Source organism: Sander lucioperca, chromosome 15, assembly GCF_008315115.2.
Source record: "Sander lucioperca isolate FBNREF2018 chromosome 15, SLUC_FBN_1.2, whole genome shotgun sequence".
Classification (NCBI taxonomy): Eukaryota; Metazoa; Chordata; class Actinopteri; order Perciformes; family Percidae; genus Sander; species Sander lucioperca.
The window spans coordinates 27,290,886-27,311,629 of record NC_050187.1 but is presented as its reverse complement, the minus strand read 5'-3'; the positions used below and the strand labels follow the sequence as shown (position 1 = coordinate 27,311,629).

Genomic DNA, 20,744 nt, shown 5'->3' with positions numbered 1-20,744 from the left:
ATCGGAAACAAAAATATGGCACCAGCAGAGCTTTTAGGATGATTCATAACTTCAATAGTAGCTCTACTTTCATGCCAGCAGTCATAGTACAAGTGTAGGCGTCAGTTTCGACCAAATTGTGAAGGTCTCAATATCAAATGCACATTCATCTTTCTTACATTGTGCATAAGTGGAAATACTAACTTTATGTTCGTTTTGTGGGTTTTTGTAAAACAAATGAGAAATAATGGGGGATTTGAATACTTGAATCTTCAAAGTATGATTTTAGTGCAAAAAAAAATGTGTGCACTCATTCATTTTGTCTTAACAGCAAATGATACAAGACATGGGTAAACAAACATTGACTTGCAACTGTGGAAAGCTACAAAGAGAGAGAGAGCAAACATGTTTTCCCAAACATGTATTAATACTTAATTAAATTAAGTTTTACATAACAAATAATGTTATACAGAGATGCATTGACTACAGAGACCCATGTAGGCAAATAACTAAACAAAAAACAAGGTAAGAGTACACATCCAGGAACAAGCTTAATCCCGATAAAAGAGAATTCATAAAAAATACAAGTTTTAATACAAGAAAATAATGGGCAGGATATTACGCTGCTACTGTGAGGTGGCCATATTTCCTGCACATCATTAAAGCCTCTGAGCATTACAGAGCAAAAGGATTTATCAATACACGAAAATCAAGTTAAGTATCTTTAAGACATCTTTGGATGCTACTCTTAATATTCTGCCACTCTTTTCAGTGTTACATAGATAGATAGATAGATACTTTATTGATTCCCAAGGGGAAATTCAAGAAACGTTTTCATGCAGTACAAGCTCAAGATCGGGTTAAAATGAGTATACTGAAACACAGCTATAGACACAGATAGTAGATATAAAGTAAAGAGACAGACAAGAAACAGTGAGCAACAGAATGGGTCTAACAAAAATGACAGTATTTATTGAAATAATTCCTCTAGTTGCTATCTTTTGTTTCATGCAGATACTAAAGTAAAGGCTCATGTGAGAGACAGGGGGAGACAGAGAAAGGAGAATAGAGCCAATAGAAACCCCACCCATCAGTAGGTGGAGGACTGGTTTGGAGGAGGAGCACTCATATCTGTACAGTACAGCGAGTACCTTCAGTGTTAGAGAAAGAGACGGAGTAAGGGAGGAAGGAAATCTTAGTGCAGACAAAAGCGCTCTTTCTGGCTGGAGTTTGTTTACCACTTCCCGGGGAAACTTCACCAAAAACTCTGGGATTTATTTCACATTTCTTTCACTTTTAGACGTTAATGTGTTGCTCACTTTGGACCTGTGGATCCTTTTTGGACTTGCATTGATATTATTAAGCCATATTTATATTACAGCAAACTTGTCATCGTGTTATTTTCGGAGCCAGCGGTGATGTCCCACCACTGACATGCACCATCCGTCCAGGTGAGTCGGGACAGACGGGGCAAAGGTGTGTGATGTGTTTTTTTGTTTTTGTTTTTGTTTTTACAGTTACTTTACAAAAATCCTGTTTCCCTCTGACCGGCATGTCGGCTGTCAAGCTGCAAACAGCCGCAGTTATACCTCATTCATGTTTAATGGCAGTTTTTTTAAATAGCCTACAGGAAATTAACCATAGCTTTGCTTTTACATTGTAATGCTTTCTTTTATTGTGAAATATCACTGTAATCTTACTGAGGAGTCTTTGTCATTAAAAGTGACTTACAATATATGGTAGTTACTTTTACTGCGCTTCCTTTTCATATAATATTCCTATATTACTCCAGTCAGAGTTTAAAGCGACATTTTGTACTTTATGGAGATTTCCTCTTTTCGAAATTGAAAGGGATTTAGGAGTAACGTTACGTTAGTGCGTTTTGCAGTTATCCTCTGACTTCGCCGGTATGTTTGGCGCCGCAGCTCACCGGCTTTAGTTCCTTTTATTAACCCATAACCAGTTGAATGCAAACGGCATTTCACTCGCGATAAAAGCTGTATTGGGTCGCATTGTCTTCAGGGGTGCACGATAAACTGCATTTTATTTGCTGAATAGAGTTTTTAGGCAGGCAGGCACTATACATATCTCTAAACAATGTCAAGACTTATGTGACGATATGTTTTCCTTCTAACAAAAGAGCAGATTGTTGTTCCTAGATGAGAGGCTGTATGCTTTGTTATTATCGAGGTCACAAAGTGCAGCCGCTTTATAATTCACCACTCCACGACCGGAGACGAATTCACGTGAGATTTCCCGTTCTAGTTCACCTGTAGCTCTCCTGGTATTAACACTTAATAGGCAAATACCGGACTGCAAAGGATACATTTAAACACTATAATAACCAGTTTATTGAACTCTGTACATGTGCACGCGCTGCCCTGTGGGAGGCGCACATGCACCGCTAGGTTTTGAAGACGAAAGCTACAAATACAGTATAGACAGAATATTCCAAGATACTTCCACCGTCCACGTGTCAGCTGCTCAATCATTTAAATAGATTTGCCTAAATAGTAAAGTGAAACCTTATCGTGTAATCTGAAATTTCATTTTTTTTTTTTTTCTGGAGAGACCGTTCTGTCGTCGAACACGGAGACAGAAACCTCATACAGTGATTGTGCAGACGTACCGCTGAACGGATCTCGTTAAATATTTAGCACCACGACACCTGATCAAATGCCTTGTTGCTAGTTTTCTGGTACCGGTGTTTCGGGTTTCCTTTTCTTCCCTCCGTCTGCTTCTCCCTCTCGACGAGCTGACCGCTGGTTTGTTTTGGTGCAATTTCTCTATACTACGTACCGCCTGACACGCTTAATATGTCTCATCGTAGCGCTCGGATCTGCACCAAAACCCCACTGTGAAAGTTTTACATTCTCATATGGCTAGAGGACAGATGTCGCGTCCACTTAAAACGCGGTTGTTGTCGCTGTTTCTTCGTGCGTAATAATGCGTAAAAAGCAAGTGACTTATTTTCATCAAAGGTGCGTAAAAGTGTTTTGTCGGTACGTAGAGACTTGGTTCCAAACATCAGTTGGTTATAATTTTAGGTCATTTTGGCACAGAAGTAGGTCATTGCCGCTGGGAATCCTTGCGCTAAGGAAGCTTCAGTCTGGACAAACAGGAAGCGCTGCATCAAAATATTTTGATGAGACTCTTTTATTAGAATGTCACGTTGAGAGATTTGGTGATTAAACCTGAACATGACAAGATTAATTTGATCCTTATGCAAATCAGGGTGTTTTAAATAAAGTGACTTTGCAAAAGTAGCCTAATATCTGCATAATTGTACCGTGACTCGGTAGAAGTTGCCGTCTATAAGCAGAAATGTCCCAACAAACTGAAAGATTGTTTGAGTTGATTTACTTGAACATTTTAATTTTCAGACGGACTGGTCCGCTGAGACATATTTCTTTCAGGCTGTGACGCAGTTGAAGTTACTCCAGCCGCTTCCTTCATGCAACCCACACACACACACACACACACACACACACACACACACACACACACACAAGTCAAACAAAGATCTGCAATCAGCAAATTCTATCAAACAATGGACTATCGCCTGAACAGCAATATGGAGCATAGGCCTATTCACTGCACATAAACTAGCAAACACTAACAACACAACTTCAAACCTCGATGTGGGTATCAGCTGCAGTGGCACGTGAGTTATAATATGATAACGTTTAATAAAATATTAGCCCGTTTATGGTAGGCGCGTCCGCGTTGGCGCGCCAGTCACCGCGATTCCCTGTTAAATTAATGTCATTCAATGACAGAAAACCCGCAGTTCTGAAGGAAAAACACGAGGTCCAGTTCTGACACAGAAGTAGCTACACTGTTTCATATGCAGCAGAAACGTGAGGCTGTATAGGCGGTTTGGGCAGAGTGATGAAAGCCCAGACTGACGGTGCCGCTCTGGTTATCCAACAGACCACCAAACCGGTCCGATGGCTCGGCCGCAGTAACGGCAACACAGGGGAGCGAAGGAGATCCACCACCCGTCGGTGCCGCTGGAGCCTCAGCGCAAACCTCCCGTTCGAACGACTGCGGCGAGCGGATTGGCCATACCGATTTCACCGGAGGAAGAGAGCCGGACTCGCCGTCCTGGTGCAGAACCAAAGCTATCTCCCCTGTCGACAGCCTAGGCGTGTTTCAGAAGAGGTCTATATTCCACCTTCCTCGCCGCGCTTCAAGTGGATATTTCTCCTCTGAGGGCGACTCACTGCCGAGCTCCCCGCTCTCCCTGAGGCCAGTGACAGCTGACAGAGCTACGCAGACTCCGAGCCCCACCGGCCAGGTGATGAACCATGCCCTACAGCGCATGGCTGGGGCGCAGGACGGAGGACCGACGACGCACCAGCAGCACGGTGAGCACAGGCACTTCACATATAGGCGATGATTAACCGCCAACACTGAATACACGCATGTGGAACAGCAGGTTCCTCGAGTCGTTACAAAGTTCTCTGACAAGTGATGGAGTGACAAACATAGCAGCGAATAAACAGATTTAATGAAATAACATTACCTGAAATATAAATCAGATATATTTTAGAAAAGAAAACCGTTATACCAACACGTTCTATCATTGCAATGCACGTTTTTCCTGTCAAGAAAGCACCTTTCAATGACCTCTGATATCCTCAAAAATCAACCATGCTTCAAAAAAACTAATAATGCTTTTAATCATGGCAAAAATTATTTTCCTACTTCCTACTAATTTTTGTCATCCAGAATATCAGTTTTAAGAAGGTGGTAAACTGCATTCCTGCAAGTCGAAGTGTTTAAAGTGTTGTGACATACATGAATGCACACCCTGACACTATATTAAAAATACAGTACCGGTTGTGTGTAAAAAGTTACTGGCCTGAATCAGCCAATACAAGCTGATCTGACTGTTTTCACAGTGGAATTTAGCTGCTGCTGCTGTGTGGGTGTAGCAAAATATGAAACCAGATATGAGCCCAGCACAAGCTCCCTGTAGCTTTCTTTTTCAAAGATTTGAAGGTTTGGGCGTGTGGTGATGAATGTTAACAATGATAGTAAAAAGACGAACAAAAACATACTTGGGATGTTTTTTTTACTGCCCCCTTTCTCCCACTAGATCTTACTCATGCTTTTTTTTTCCACTACCAGTATTTTGCTTCTCTCTCACATGAGTAAATCAGTCTCAGGTTTGTTTCATATTCTGATTTATTGACTAGGGGGGAAATCCAACAAATTCAGGTTGAAGCATGCAGATCCAAAACACACTAACATGACTCCTCGGTGCTGCCAAACCCATTTCTGCTGATTCCTGTGTTTTTATTCAATTGTAGTATTACTCTTCTTCCTGTTGAGTGACCTATTCTGCATTTGAGTGTGTAAAACAAACAAGCCTAATCTCATAGGAAATGAATAATGTATTTGAACAAAAGAAAGGTCCAATATAAGCACAGTATATTGGAATAATGTGAGGACAGTGTCGAGTTAAAAAATCCTAATCATAAATTAACCCCTTAAAGTGCCCATATTATGAAAAAAAAAAAAAAAGTTTTCTGGGATTTGGGGTGTTATGTTGTGTCTCTGGTGCTTCCACACGCATACAAACTTTGAAAAAAAAACATCCATGCTGTTTTGAGTGAGATACGGGTTTCTGAATGTGTCCTGCCTTCAGTCTCCGGGTGAGCTGTTCAAAATCTGCTTCTACGTAACTACCCGAGACGAGGGGCCTAGGGTGCTAACCGTTAGCATGCTAGCTCGTTCTCAATGGCAAAACACTGCTACAACACACACAAATTCACCCTAATCTACAAAATAAATTGTATGGAACTACTTACATGTTCCTGTTCTGCAGGTAATCCACACAAAGTTGGAAGTGCGCCCTCATTTAGAAGAAGTCTCCCGGCTAATCCTGCCTTGTACAGGCCGAAGCAATGTGCAATACAACAAAAATATGGTGTTTTTTTGAAAATTAAAACATTTAAACCTATTCTGATGCAATCTCAAGTTACAATTATGAACCTGAAAATGAGCATAATATGGCCACTTTAAATAAGTGATAATCTTCAATTTTACTCTCTGGTATGAGTTCTCTTGACTCAAACAAACACATAAAGGTACTTTTGTGATATTGTGTAATGACAACTATATTTCCTGTTTGTTCTGTGTTTTGCATGACATTCTGCCTCCCAGCATGCTTTGTTTAGTCTTGCTTTGCCAGACCCTCCTCCAAAGCGCACTGAAGGAGGGTCTGGCTACTCCACATAGCATTCGGGGATGGGAGGAAAACGTGCTCTGGTTTAGTGGCATTTCTTTAAACAAATCAGAATCGTCATGGGCGGTGCTAAACTCTGCACAGAGCCGCTGCAAAATAGTCATGCGAGAGAAAAATCATGCTGAGTCAGATTTACAGGAAGTAGAAAGGGTCTTGACTTCTGACTAAACCTAAAGGACCACGCCCAAGTGTGTGTGTGTGTGTGTGTGTGTGTACCATCACAGTAAAAACAATGATGCAGCAACCATTCACTGAAACTAATCAAATTAATGTCTGCCCTCACAAACTCAGCTATATTAAACACAAAACTCCAAAAATGGTAATTTTGAAAATGTATCTATGTATATATGTATCTGCTGAAAACGTGCGGTTGAAATATTTGCAGCTTTTAAAACTTGAGTACTCCGCCGATTTAGCATTGCACTTCTACAACATTGTTGGACTTAACAATAGACAGTCTTTAGGAAAGTATAAAAATCGAACAGAACCACACATTTGTTCCACACATTCTTCTTCCTTGTCAAAACCTGGCGCCTACATTACCCATAATACAACTTAACCACCAATAGTTTGGTTGGAGATTTGGGTGTGTTATGCTACTAGTGGGTAATGTAGCCTCGAGACGCTAGTCCTAAGCAGAGTTGAGGAGTGGGCCCACACCAGGCCCCCAGGAAGAGCGCCAGGCTTTTAATCCAATTTGACATAGTGGCCAAACTGTGTAATTACAACTTCTGGGTCTGTCATGTGATGATATCGGGCCCAAAAATATTTTTTTCCTATAGACTTACATTGTGAAAGAGACATTTGTTAATCAGTGGATACTTTTTTTGGAGGTACAACTTTCCAGTATAAACACTTGAATAGCCCTTATTCAAATCATTATGTCCTAAAAGTTGTAAAATTCACAAATAATGGATTCCAGAGTTATTTTCCTAACTCCGTTCAGGTGAATGAGTCGAGACCGAACTATTGAAAGGGGGAGTTAATGAAAACGCTAGTGTGCTTGCTTAAAGTGCTCATATTATGCTCATTTTCAGGTTCATAGTTGTATTTAGAGGTTGTACCAGAATAGGTTTATGTGGTTTAATTTTCAGAAAACACCATATATTTGTTGTACTGCACATTGCTGCAGCTCCTCTTTTCACCCTGTGTGTTGAGCTCTCTGTTTTAGCTACAGAGTGAGACATCTCATTTCTGTACCATCTTTGTTGGGAGTTGCACATGTGCAGTAAGTACTGCTAGCTTGTCAGTTGCAGAGCATGAGGGAGTGCCATGCTAGCAGCTAGGCGAGCATTATAACATAAGTTACAAAGTGACGCATGTTCATCACGGAAGTAAAGGCTGGACTACAATAGAGCTGTTTGGAGCAGTTTGTGAACAGTGTTTACTGTTGGAGATGGTAAGTCCCTTTGGGGTGGACATTGGGCTTTTTCACTTTGTAAACCTATAACGTGCACAAAAAAATAAAAAATAAAACACAATAAAGGAAAGGGAACAATCACAATGTCTATTTACAATAAACTAAAGAAAACTCCTGCGTCCCCTACATACAATTTAACGTCTCTGAGCAAACAGGGACAAGGAACAACTGGATATACTCTCATCTCATTTATCTTAAATGCATGTTTGATGCTTCCATATTTCAACACTTACACTGACATTAGTTGGAGACAAATTTACCTTTTTGGGCCACAATCTAAAGAAAATGACACCGCCCAACCCAGCAGTTAGTCCGACCTCCGGTGAGAAACGCTAGCAAAGCAACACAGTACAGAAAATAAGGTCAGCAGAAACGTCAGATAGGTTGGACCACCGTTTTTAAGTATATATCTTTAAACATTACAGTTACAGCTAAAAATGACAACAGAAATAAACAAGTTTGCTGATATCACATATCTGCACAGTTCAAATCAACTGCCATCCGTCATACCCAGAAGTGATTTTTGTGTTACATGACAATATGGTGATTCGGTCTATGGGCCCCACAGATGTGGAAGATCCACGTAATTGTATACATGGAAGTCAAACTTTTTTGGCTTTATGCGCCACTGAGCAACTTTCATAGGAATGAAGGGGGTCCTGCCTCCAACACTGTATCCAGTTTTCTTTATATACTGTATACATCCAGGCCCACACCCCCAGGTTTTGTTCTTTTTCAACCCAACTAATGCTGACTAAAGTGACATCACCTAAGGCAATTTATTTAAGGCAATTTTGCGCAACTCTATGTGGAACCACACAAGGCTTCATACAACTTTTTCACATATGCAGTAGTACTCCCTAAGCCTGTAATTAAGTACCTGTAATCAGACTTCCATGTGTGAAATTGGTGCACTTCCCCTTTACGGGGTTGAAGTGTTGAAGTTGAAGCAATGAAAGAGTTAGAATCATCAGTTGAAGAGTAAGCATTAGCAGGATTTTACAGTTGAAGTTCTTTAGGTTTAAGCTTGAATTGATGGAGACACCAAAGTGTTTGTTGGACATTCATCATTTTTCACAGCCCTGATCCTGTTTTTATTTCTGCTTGTTTATTTAGACACAAAAACAGAACAGAAGCCACGCAAGCTTTTAGCTGTCGGCTAAGGCTGCCTGTCCTGTTGCTTGGTAACAAACAAAACTGTGGCATGAATCTGAGATTTGGCACAACAAAACAACCATAAATAAAATCCCCTAACAGTGTTGCTGCAGTGGATGACAATTATATCCACTATTTAATGACATTGTAGTCTTATCCTGATAAGATTTTACTATTTATTTTTCTGTGATTCTGCATGTTAGAATTGTGTAAAAATTTAAATTACTCTGTTAAAACCACAGCTTTAACCACATCCATATCTGTCTGCGTTTTTATTTTATTTTTTACAAGGATAGTTGTGTTTGTTAGTAAAAATGTTATCTCTGGAGGCTGAAACAAAACTTCCTTATTGTAACCTCTGTATGTATGGCTCTGCTTTTTAGAATAGCAGTGATTAGCTTCACTGATTTCCTTGTGTCTCTTTTATTCTCCCTCTTCTCTCACTGCAGCCAGACAGACAGACAGACAAAATACCAGTCAAAACAGACCAGCGTGTGTGTGTGTCATTCATTAAGTGCGTATTTAAAATAGGGCTCAGTGTGTGTGTAGCAGTCAAAATAGGCCAGCAGGTCTATTGTAGGATGCAGACTGAAAGCCTTCAGCTCTCATTCAGTCCGCTACGTCCATCAGATAGCACAGATAGGAGATAAACACATATCATCCTCAATGCAAAAAAAAGTCTCAGTTAGCAGGAACACTGGCCTGTTTGTGTGTTAGAGAGCGAGATAGAAGGCTTAAGGAGGATCAGTTTATCATCTTGTTGTTTTCGCTCCCTGACTGCGTGATTACACTTATCATATCACAATACTTCCTATTCATGCAGCAGGAAGATCAGGCCTTCAGTCAGGTTTCTTCAGTCACAGCCAGAGTGGAACATATGACTTTGATGCATTTCTTTAAATTCAAACTTATAACACAACCTTTGGGCATAGATTTTGCCTGAGGCTTCGATCTAACATATAAACTTTAGACAGAGTCAGAGTTAAAAGGCTGCACAAAGCTGGCTTATAATTGACTGTTTAAAGTAGAAGTAATTCATTATGTGTTCTGGTGAAATCAAGAATCTTTTCAAGCTGACCATTTGTGTCTTCTGTTACAAGGAAAATTCAGTGATCCAAGATGTGACTGAAATTGTGCCTTTAAATTACCTTTAGGGACTGTTACTTTTTTATTAAAAGGGCTACCGGAGAAGTTTTGGGATCTTTAGTCCAAATAGACTTGACCCTCCCTTTGCCAGCAACACATTTTTCTATGACTCTCTAAAACAACTGGCAAAAAAGGTATGACCATCCCCAACAATTTATTAATGCCTTCTGTACTGGTTGGCGCTTAGGAAAGATGTACAGATAATCATTGTTATTTTGCAACCATGACATGGACTACTTAACCTCTGCTTTCTTATCTTATACATCACACATCACTATTACGGTGGCCATTTCAGTAGTTTTACTCACTAACATTGTTGTGGAAAGACAATAAGCATGGAAACTAAATGCACACTTACTGCATTACTTCAGATACTAAGTTACTCCTCTAGTAAACTAGTATTCACATGAAATAAAACAATAAAACATTGAGACCATTCAACAAAGCACACTGGGTAATAACCCATATTGACAGCTGGCCCGTCCAATCAGAAATTCAAAGTTAAAGCAACACTATGTAACTTTTCCCGCTTCGCCCCCCTACAGTTGTCTCATTGGAACTACAACTGGAAACTTTATACATTGTGCGTCTGCTATTTCATTACTAAATTCACTTCTGAGACTTTTATTTTATGCTAGAAATCAACTATTTAGAGTCCCAAAATGGGCCATTTTATGAAAATTGATTGAAAATTGAAATACTTATTTTCGTAACAATCAAGTATCAAAAACTGAGGAGGACACGCTGTTGGATGCTGTCCTCTCTTACTCTTTCTTCAATGCCTAATAAATCTCTCTCTTTCTCTCCCAGTGACCCTGTCTTTCTGCTTGAGCAGCACTGGTTGAAGCCTGAAAATATTGTAAACAAATTAATAACATAACTAATTACACTGGTCGGACTGTTCAGCTCTGTTTCAGACTGATACCTCCGGTTCAGGCTGGTCCTCATCCCCAACACTAGCCTTTTTCAGTCGCAGAAAATACTTTTCAATACTCATTTGGATTGAAGCAGCAAACATTCAGTGTAAGAGTAAAAAAAATGACATGACATTATTTATAATAAGTTTATTTGATTCACAGCTGCTACATATAGTGTTTTGACCTCAACAACCCAACTGCATTTTACCGCAAACTTGCGACTAGTTAACTTTCTAAAGCAGGCGCAATCGCTTGTTTGCTAAGAGTCAGACTTTTTTATAGGACTTTTTAATGTGTGATTGTGTAAAGGTGTTCACGAGATACCAACCTTTCGTGAACTTGTGAATTTCGCCAGCCGTCTTCTCTCGTTTTCATGGAGACAGACGCTGTGTGCACGCTGTACGGAGAGGAGGGGCTGTGTGTGTATCTGTGTGTGTGTGAGAGACGCATGAGCGACAGAGAGACGGAGGAGAGCAGGGAAAGGAAATGCAGCTGAACGAATACGCTGTGTGTTTTAAATAGAGTTTAAAAAAAATGTATAACGAAACGCAATATGTGGCGGCCGGTGTTGATTGTATGGCGCACTGCCACAAATTAGTCTATGTGTGGGAAACACTGGGTTGCATTCTCAAAGAAAGCAACTCCAAACTCATGTTGCTGTCATGTTGCGATTTTTGTTGGGTCAGATCCATCTGCTAGCGGGTGGGCCGAGACTGAGATCTACATGGAAAAGTATGCACCAAACAAGCCACTTCGAAATTTTGCTGTTTTCATGAATACAAAAGTTGGGTGACACCCCAGACTAAAAACCGTTGGGTGACCCTCCCCTCAACAAATAATAAAAAGACATGACACTCCCCTATTTTCCTCCGGTGGTCCATTCCATAAATACCGAACGGTCCCTTAAAGAACTTAAATGACTGCTGCTTGAGAGATAGCTGAATATGAGCATCAATTTTCAGGAAAAAGGAGGTCATCTCTGTTCCATTATTTGGTGTCTAAATGGCAAGATTTGACACAGTTTGACTGACTGTTGGTCTCTGGGAAATGCAGTACAGAAAACACTATACTATATTTCCAAACATAAACGTTGTGGATGTTGTTGGTACAGTCAGTAGCCTGATGGATTGATTTGAACGCAGCCTCGTGGCTGTATCGGTCTCTTAAATATTGGAGGATGTGAGAAATATTAAGTCTGGGTTTCATAACAGCGTTTATGAGTCATAAGTTGAGATCGGTAAGAGGTCAGAGCTTTCATACTGTTCATACTGACTTAATGTTGACTGAAAATATCACAGATTAACCACGGAAACACACAAATGCACACACACACACACACACACACACACACACACACACACACACACACACACACACACACACACACACACACACAAATTCTTTAAATGTTATATCTATTCATCTACCGAAACAGTCACAGTAAACATACAAACATTGTCCTGATGTCTTTGTGTGTTTTTTCATGTCACCTACATCATTAAGTGCTCTGATTGGTATATTTTGTGTGTTCTTTAGCAAAGCATTGTGAGCATTCATGTTATATAACATAATTAACTCAACTGGGTCTGAACTGAAGAAGTCTCTGCTCTGATACTGTTTCTGAATTGCTCTGCTTGTCTTGTTCATTTTTCTTTTGTCTGTTTGTTATTTCATTTCCTTAAAATGTTACTGCTGATGGGATTTTGCTGGTGATACGTACATGCATCTTTATAACCGTAACCATTATGCTGAGTTCATGTGTTGGCGGGACAGCTGGACATGCACATCACGTGAAGGTTTGCATATAACTGTTTTAAATGTCTGCTTTTCTGTTGCATGTCTTCACCGTTTGTCATACAATTCAAAATCAAAGAATGAGTCTGTCACAGCTCACATGAACTTATTTAGGCTGCGTGGTGATTTGGGTTTAGTGGCCACAGTCTGAACTGCAGGTTCTGGTGATGCTGTGTGCCCAAGTGGACTTTACGTCAAACTCATGTGATGTGTGTACTGAGTGGGCATATGTTGTAATGAATGGGCCGCCATCTTGTAACACTGTATACAATTCGGTTGACATTCATTCCCGGGTTTCTGTTGATGTTTCCAGTCATATTTCAAATATACCCCTGTTTGACTACATCATTTCATGTTTCACATAAATGAAACATCGTCCAAGTATGATTGTCTCAGTGGAGGAGCTTTGAAACCTTTTAATCAATGTTAAACTGTACTGAAAGGAAGTGTGATCTAAAGCTGCAGCAGCACATACAATACATATAGTTAGTGCTTGTTTGACCATATTAGCAAAGTGAGCATGTTTTTTCCTCTCTGTTTCAGGACAATCTCCTAGCCCCTCTAGCACGCGGCAACGAAACGCAGCAGGGGACATGCAGGCGGAGGCAATCGGACGAGAGCTCCGACGCATTGGAGACGACTTCAATAGACTGTTTCTGCTCAGGGTTAGTGATCTGTGTGTGTGTGTGTGTGTGTGTGTGTGTGTGTGTGTGTGTGTGTGTGTGTGTGTGTGTTTGTGTGTGTGTGTGTATGTGTGTGTGTGTGTGTGCGTGTGTGTGTGTGTGTATCTGTGAGAGGGGATCTGGGTATAGAGTAACCACCAGTGATCACATTTACAGTATGGAGCACTTGAGCACAGTAGAGCAGCTGAATGGCAGACAGAAGAAAACTGTGGTTAACTGAATGATGTAAATGACATTTACCAAATACAGCATAATTTGGTTTTTGTTGTTCAGTGATTTATCTCCCTATCCAACATAATGCACCCTTGATTGCCACATGCCACATTGGTCATCATTGTCAAATTTAAGTCAAAACAATGGTTGTTTAACCATGTGAATGTGAAGCAGGATGCAATATGCTCAGCAGGTCAAAAAATAACAGGGAGGATGAGATCAGAACAAAATGTCACTGTGGGTGATCAGAGGGAATCTGTGACCAGCTGGTTATTTCCACTGCGCTCGGGGTGAGAAGAATGAAATTACTTTTGATCAGAAAATAACCAAGCAGTCAGCCTGAAGCTGCAGAAAATCAAGATGCCACAGTAACCACTAAATTAAAAAAGCTAAAAACAAAACAAGAAAACAGCCATATGACCCCTCAACAGTGGAGGAGCAGAAGATGGACTTGTTGAGCACAGAGGGGGAAAAGCAGCTCCATTCTCCTCTGCAAGGCCTTCAGTTAATTCCCAGCAGTGGGAAAGACACAAAAACAAAACTTAGTGGTAACACTTGGGTGTTTAAATGTGGTGAGCGCAGAGGAGCTCATTGACTGCTCACATTATAAAAGTGGAGCTTATTTGCCCAGCCTAAGTAGTAGCAATTTAACTGATTATTTCTTGGCTGGCTTACTGAGGTACTGATGTACATGGAACTGTTTGTGAATGCTGACTCTTCCTTGGCAGATTAAAACAGGAAGTTATGTAGCTTGTGAATATTGGATTTAATTGTATATCAAGTCAAGTATTTCAAGTAAATTGTTATTTATATACCGTATATACTGTATCACATTTACAGAGACCCAACATTCCCCCATGAGCAAGGAAAACCCCCTCTTTAACAGAAAGAATCTGTGTGCAGAACCAGGCTCTGGATAGGCGGCCATCTGCTTCGACCGGTTCGGTTGAGAGAGACAGAGATGCAGAGCAAATAATAACAACTATAATAATAATTGAAATATGAATAAAAGTAATAGTAGCAGTGTGTTTCAGACAGGACCACGGCAGCAGGCACAACCACGATCCAAGCGCAACCGCAATCCATGCCAAGTTAGTAAGATACATTAATGGTACATGAAGCGTACATATGGATAGTATTATTGTTATGTGGTATTATAGTTGAAAATTGTGTTGAATTAATTACACAGGAAATGTAAAGCATTTCCAGAGTCTCTTCTTGCAGAAATTTAAAGATGGAGACGCAGTAAAGTTTTATACTTAAAGGCTCCATGTGTAGGTTTGACCACTAGTAGTGCTTAGGAGCAATGTTTTTACGAGTGGTTCCCCATTTTGTTTGTATGCAATATGATACACATTCTTACCACTGGTTTTAAACTGTTATGCCACTTACAGTTGGTGGTGATAACATGCAAAAAAGTGTGGCACAGTGCCAGCAATTGCAGGGAAGAAGAAGACTGAAAGCTAGCAAATATGGATGTAAATGTGGCGTGATTTAAAAAAAAATAAAAAGGTTAGACCTCAAGAAGAGATACAATGCATTTTGGTGAGAAATGAGAAATGTTTTGGACTGAATGTAAACAAATTTTGTTTGTTAACAAGATAACTCCACAAGGCACCTTAGATTCTTTTTTATATCCCCTTTGCAGTGTCACATATTTTCTCCGTGTCATACTACTCTAACATAAGAGGAGACATTTTTCTTTTTCCAACTACTAGCCATATGGCCATTTTCCATTTGCAGATTGAAGAGAATATCTGACAAGTATTTTCAAAGATGGATCCAGCTTGCTTAATCTGCTCTGATTATGTTGTGAAACGACAGTAGTGTATTTCCTCACTGAAGAGATAATCACATTATCACAGAGAATAAAAATCCTCTGAATGATGCAGTTTACCCATCAGTTAGTCAGACAGGGTGTGTTGTAAAGTTGTGTAGCTGCAATACGAGATCATTTCCTCTTGGATCTGTTGCCTTGGCAACATTTCTGCATGTTGCATCATCATAGTTTTATTTACTCCACTATCAAAGAACTAACTGGAGCTTTAGGATGCCTGAGAGAAAGAGGGAAAAAAATCAGAGCGGATTCACTTAAATCTCATCAGAGAAATGGATTAAAAAATAAAAGTCAAGAACAAGCATAACAGGACTCTTATATCCAAATGAGGAGCTTAAAATGCTCCCTCAGTGTCAAAAGCTTAACAGCAATAAAGCTACAACTTTCCAGCCGAGGAGTCTGATTAGTCAAAATGTTCTCCCCCCGCCCCGCCATGTTTAACCTTCTGGGTGTGAATGAACATCAAAAAGGAAAACAGTTAACCCTTTCTGTCCTCTTGCTTCTGCAAACACAAACACAAACACACATCCTTAACCGAAAACTCCTGAAACGCCTTAGGGGATGTTGTTTGAGTACACTTGTGGTTCCAGCAGTTGTCACATTGCTCTCAAACCCATCATTATCAGAGCTGTGTTACTCATCCATCTTTTAGGTTTTGGATTGAATCGATCACTGCACTTACCTGCCTTCTGGCAGACAGCAGTATCACTCAGTGAATCGCACAACCTGGGATAAGGTATGTGTCAAGACTCATGCAAGGCTGGTTTGGCCATCACTGCTGTGATTTAAGCTGCACAGGAAAACAGAGGGAGGTTGGAGAAATATATAAGAATGTGATGATTCAACACCTAGTCACACTATCAGCAAGACAGAGAGAGAAGAAAAGAAAATTGTGTTTGTATGTCTTAGTGAACTTCGGTGTGAAATTATCCAGAAAGTGTCAGCATGTGTGTTTGTTCATGCTGTAGAACAATGAGGAGGCAGAGAAAAGAGGAACGTGGAGGCTTGTTCCCTGTTCTCTTGCCAGGTGTTGCTGTAGACAAGTGCACATGCATGGTTACACAATTTCATAACCACAGCAGTAGAAGACGTTTTTCAGATTTGAATCAGATACTTGATCACCAGTATAAGAAGAAAGAACATGTTTGATGCTGAAACAAAGTAGTGTGTTCTGCTAAGGCTGCACAGTATTAATCCCAATATAACCATGATTGCACAAAATGAACACATGGCTGAAGAAATCAAGGTAAAACACTTGGGCACCACATCAGAGATGTGGGTTTGAATTCCCCATAGTGGTTCACGTCTGTGAGGGGGTCATTAATTGTCAATCTTTTGGTGATGCCATGTACTGGTATGGTACCTGCACAGAAGGGAAGGATAGCGAGAATTTAGCTCGCTGGCAGGTAAAAAAACAAACAGCTAGAGTAACTGGGGTTGTCTATTTTCTCCCTTAGCTAACAGTGAGCAAGAGCCACAGTACAGGAGAGTGGATCAGTCTGAATTAGAAGGAAGAAAAAAAAGCAGATCTGAACAGATGATTGTAGTAAGTTTGCTTAGCATCCATCTTGCTGTTGGCAGGCGTGCACCTACTGTCGCTCTGTTTTTAGGAGAGGAAATGTTTTATCCTCTGATCTCTTACTGTACATCATCTAAAAACCTGAACGCTTAAATCTCATCCGATCATGTCCCTAACATAGCAGGGGTTTTGGTTCGATGCATATGCCTGTTGTACGTGGTGAACCCACCATTTAATGGTCCTGTGTCTCTTATCAAACTGTGTACTGTGTACATTCCCTGAGACCACCACTCCATGGCCTGACTCCAGGCCATAGCGTTTCTACTCCAGGCACTTTTCTCAACAATCATTGAGATCTTTGTGAGTCATGTCTGCTCTCTGAGACCAGTTTGCCTTGAAGAGTGACCCTACCAGAAGGCTGGATCAAACCCAGACACATTGGAGGGATTACATTTTCCAACTCGTGTTGGAGAGTTGAAAGAGAGGAAATTGATGACGTTTCTGAGCAAAGGGAAATTCCAAGGAAGTTCACAGCAATGCCATGTACTTCACACTTTCATCAAACAAGCCCAGCAGGATAGGTGAATCACCATGAATCATATCTAGCGCGTGAATTTGGGGTGATTCAGGCTTCTGATGTGGCTGCCTCCTAAACACCTCCATCTGGAACCTAGAGCAGTGATTCCCAACCTTTTTGACCTGTGACCCCTTAAAACGAAGCAATGTCTACTTGCGCCCCCTTGCATGCATATGTCTACCAAAGACCAATTTTCCCTCTCATACTTTTTATTTGAATACATTTAAGAGGTAAAATTCAAAGTAATTCACTAAGAAAAATGCAAAGATAAGAACAGATATCAAAACATAACAATACTTTTGTACAACATGGATTGCCATGAAATTTGACATTAAGACTTTTGTGGTCCCCAGAGGATGAAAGCTACTGACCTTGGTGTTCCCCTGACTATTCTTGTTTTGCTACCATGAGGTTGACATTTTGTTTTTTGTTTTCGGTGAAATGAAATGTCTTGACAACTATCGGATGGACTGACTGGTAAAAACATTCATAGTCCCCAGAGGATGAATCCTACTGACTTTGATGATCCCCTGACTTTTCTTCTAGTGCCACCATGAGGTTGACACTTTTAGTTTTGAGTGAAATATCTCAATTACGATTTGATGGATAACCTTGCAATTTCGACAGACATTCATGCTCCCCTCAGGATGAATTATAATAACTTTGGTCATCCTTTTACTTTCAATCGAGTGACACAATCTGGTCAGAAATGTAACTATCCAATACTTTGGTTCATGACCAAATACCTGCAAAACTAATGATATTCCGACTATACCATTTAGACCTGCCTCACAACTCTTTGGAGGGTCCCAAACCCCAGGTTGGGCACCACTGACCTAGAGGGAAGAAATTTTTTTTTAGGAAAGTTCTCAACAATGTCATGGACATCCAAGCTATCATCAAATAAGCCTAGCTGGACAGTGAGGCAAATGTAAAACCAAATGAAAATGATTCCTCTAAATATGTAAAAAAAGAAAAAGGGAGATACACTTGATAGTATTATATCTGTAAATATATCATCAGGTTTAGAGGGATATTTTAGCACACTGACAAGTTCTCACATTATCACCAACGTATTGTTACATTGCTGTTGAATACTGAGCTGCCATTGTGTTGCCACTGTTGAAAAAAATAGCTTTATTCAGTTTCATTGCCTGAAGGCGTTGGCTGAGAGGCAGAGCTGCATCACTTTAGGCTGAAGAGGCTTTAAAATGACTCACACGCAGACACACAGGTGTCTCAGCTCACTGTATTGCCTGAGAAAGCAGAAAAATAAACAAATAAAAATGTTTTTACATACAAACACATTGAGGTGATTCCTTACTTGTCTTTAAAACATGTATAGCGGTGTGTAATCACTGATATAAGTTATTTGTTTTTCAGCAGTCTTCCTCTCTCTTACTGCCTTTCACTCCTGTGTCCTCATTTAATCCAGCCTCTGTCCCCCCTCACTCTCTCTGTTAAACATTTACACAATGTGTGCATGATTATGTGTGTTTTCAAACATCTGTATTCATGCTCAGTATGCTGTCTGTATGTGTGTGTGTGTGTGTGTGTGTGTGTGTGTGTGTGTGTGTGTGTGTGGTGTGACAGTCTAGTGTCCGTGACAGTGTAGATTCATTATGGCTCAGCCCTGTGGTTTAAAAACTCTCAGGGAGCAAAGCACAAGGTCTAATTATCCTGCCAAAACACACACACTCACACTCACACACACACACACACACACACACACACACGCACACGCACACGCACACGCGCACGTGCACACGCACACGCACACACACACACACACACACACACACACACACTCAAACAAACTCCAACACACACTCTTTCAGTAGGAGGTAAAACCCTTTGTCCTGAAGACAGAAATAACTCTGAGGAACTTTGTCGACCAGTCGGGTGTCACTGGCTGGCTGCTTGTGTTTTTGTTTGTGTGTGTTCAAGTGTGCGTGAAAGACAAAGAGCGGGAAAAAGACAGTATTTTTAACCCTTGTTTAACCATGTGTTAAGAGTGCATTGCTGTTTCCATTAGTGGAATGCAGGACCAAACACTGATTTATTGTGGCGTTTGCCTGTTCATAACCTGCTAGCTAAAGGATTGTTTGAATGCTTGTTTTATTTCAGCATTGCTACATTTATTTCTGATATTTTCTGAGCTTTCTGATGACTCCATATTGCACAAATTATACCAATGAGCACCGTCTGAGCTCTACTTTACTCATAAAATGTGGTCTGCATCCAAGGCCAGATACACACAGAAACGTTTAAAATTCTAAGTCACAATGTTATAAAGCCTTAAACACTGATGGCATTAGTGATCTTGAACTACACACTTTCTGTTGTGTTGTCTCGATGCTACAGACTACAACCTGCTCTAGGCGTGTGTCCTCCACATTATTTTCCTGCTGAGGTGGTGAGATTTCCCTCACTTTTCATGCATCACGTACCTTGTTTGCATTTTAAAACGTGATGCTCACATTGCAGTGTAAAAAATTGGAGGTGCTATGATTTTGAGTGGACATTCAGCAGAGCGTAAAGACAGATTATTGCACAGGTGGACACATCAACTGTTACATTTTGTGCCAGAATCAAACATAGGGCAGAGAAAAGTTTGCTGGAATGATTTGGCAGTCACTACATAGCCACAACTGTAAAGAATAATGTGCAGACAGATGTTTACATGTTCAGAGATGTTAAGTGTAAGCTGCATTTTGTGTTTAAACTTTTTATCCATGCTCTAACAAGAGAAATTATACTGTTTGGGGAGGTTTGCATAGTTGCACAGTTTGCATTTTGTGCGTGTGCGTGTGCGTGTGCTTGTGCTTGTGCTTGTGCTTGTGTAAGTGTAGCCTTGTTTAAAGAGCTATTTTTGAGCGGCAGCATAGTAAGTTGTGGTGACCAAACAAAATCACATGAGCTTTTTGGAACAGGCTGACTCAATGTTTCCACAGTGGAAAAAAAACAGACAAGAAGAAGACCAAGAATGAGATGAGATATTTAAAATCTTCTGCATCAGAGATGTGTCTAAAGGCAGAATTAACAGTTTCTTAACCTAAAAAAGAAATATGGAAATTATGTATAAAGTCATGCATTTCACATTTTCTATCCTATCATTTATTTGATTTTGTACATTAATCCTCTAGGTTTTCTGACCGAGTGTCCCAATTGAATACTGTGTTTTAGCCCATTCTACCAATCACATATATTTGACAATTATTGCCATCCATTTTTAGTCTTCCTTCCTT

At 40.3% G+C, this 20,744-nt stretch overlaps 1 protein-coding gene across 3 annotated transcripts in view; it reads left to right on the top strand.

Moving 5' to 3' along the window:
• Positions 1–959: 959 nt before the first annotated feature.
• The window catches only part of LOC116061635 (bcl-2-like protein 11), a 29,091-nt gene continuing 9,306 nt past the window's right edge, over positions 960–20,744 (top strand). The window contains exons 1-4 of one of the 3 annotated variants that reach the window (XM_031315942.2): positions 960–1,430; positions 3,913–4,349; positions 12,647–12,669; positions 13,211–13,332. In XM_031315942.2, coding sequence (XP_031171802.1) covers positions 1,414–1,430; positions 3,913–4,349; positions 12,647–12,669; positions 13,211–13,332 — 599 coding nt within the window. In that variant the 5' untranslated portion in view covers positions 960–1,413. Of the gene's footprint in view, positions 1,431–3,908; positions 4,350–12,646; positions 12,670–13,210; positions 13,333–20,744 lie in introns of all 3 variants that reach the window. The other 2 variants (XM_031315941.2, XM_031315940.2) reach the window with 2 other exon arrangements.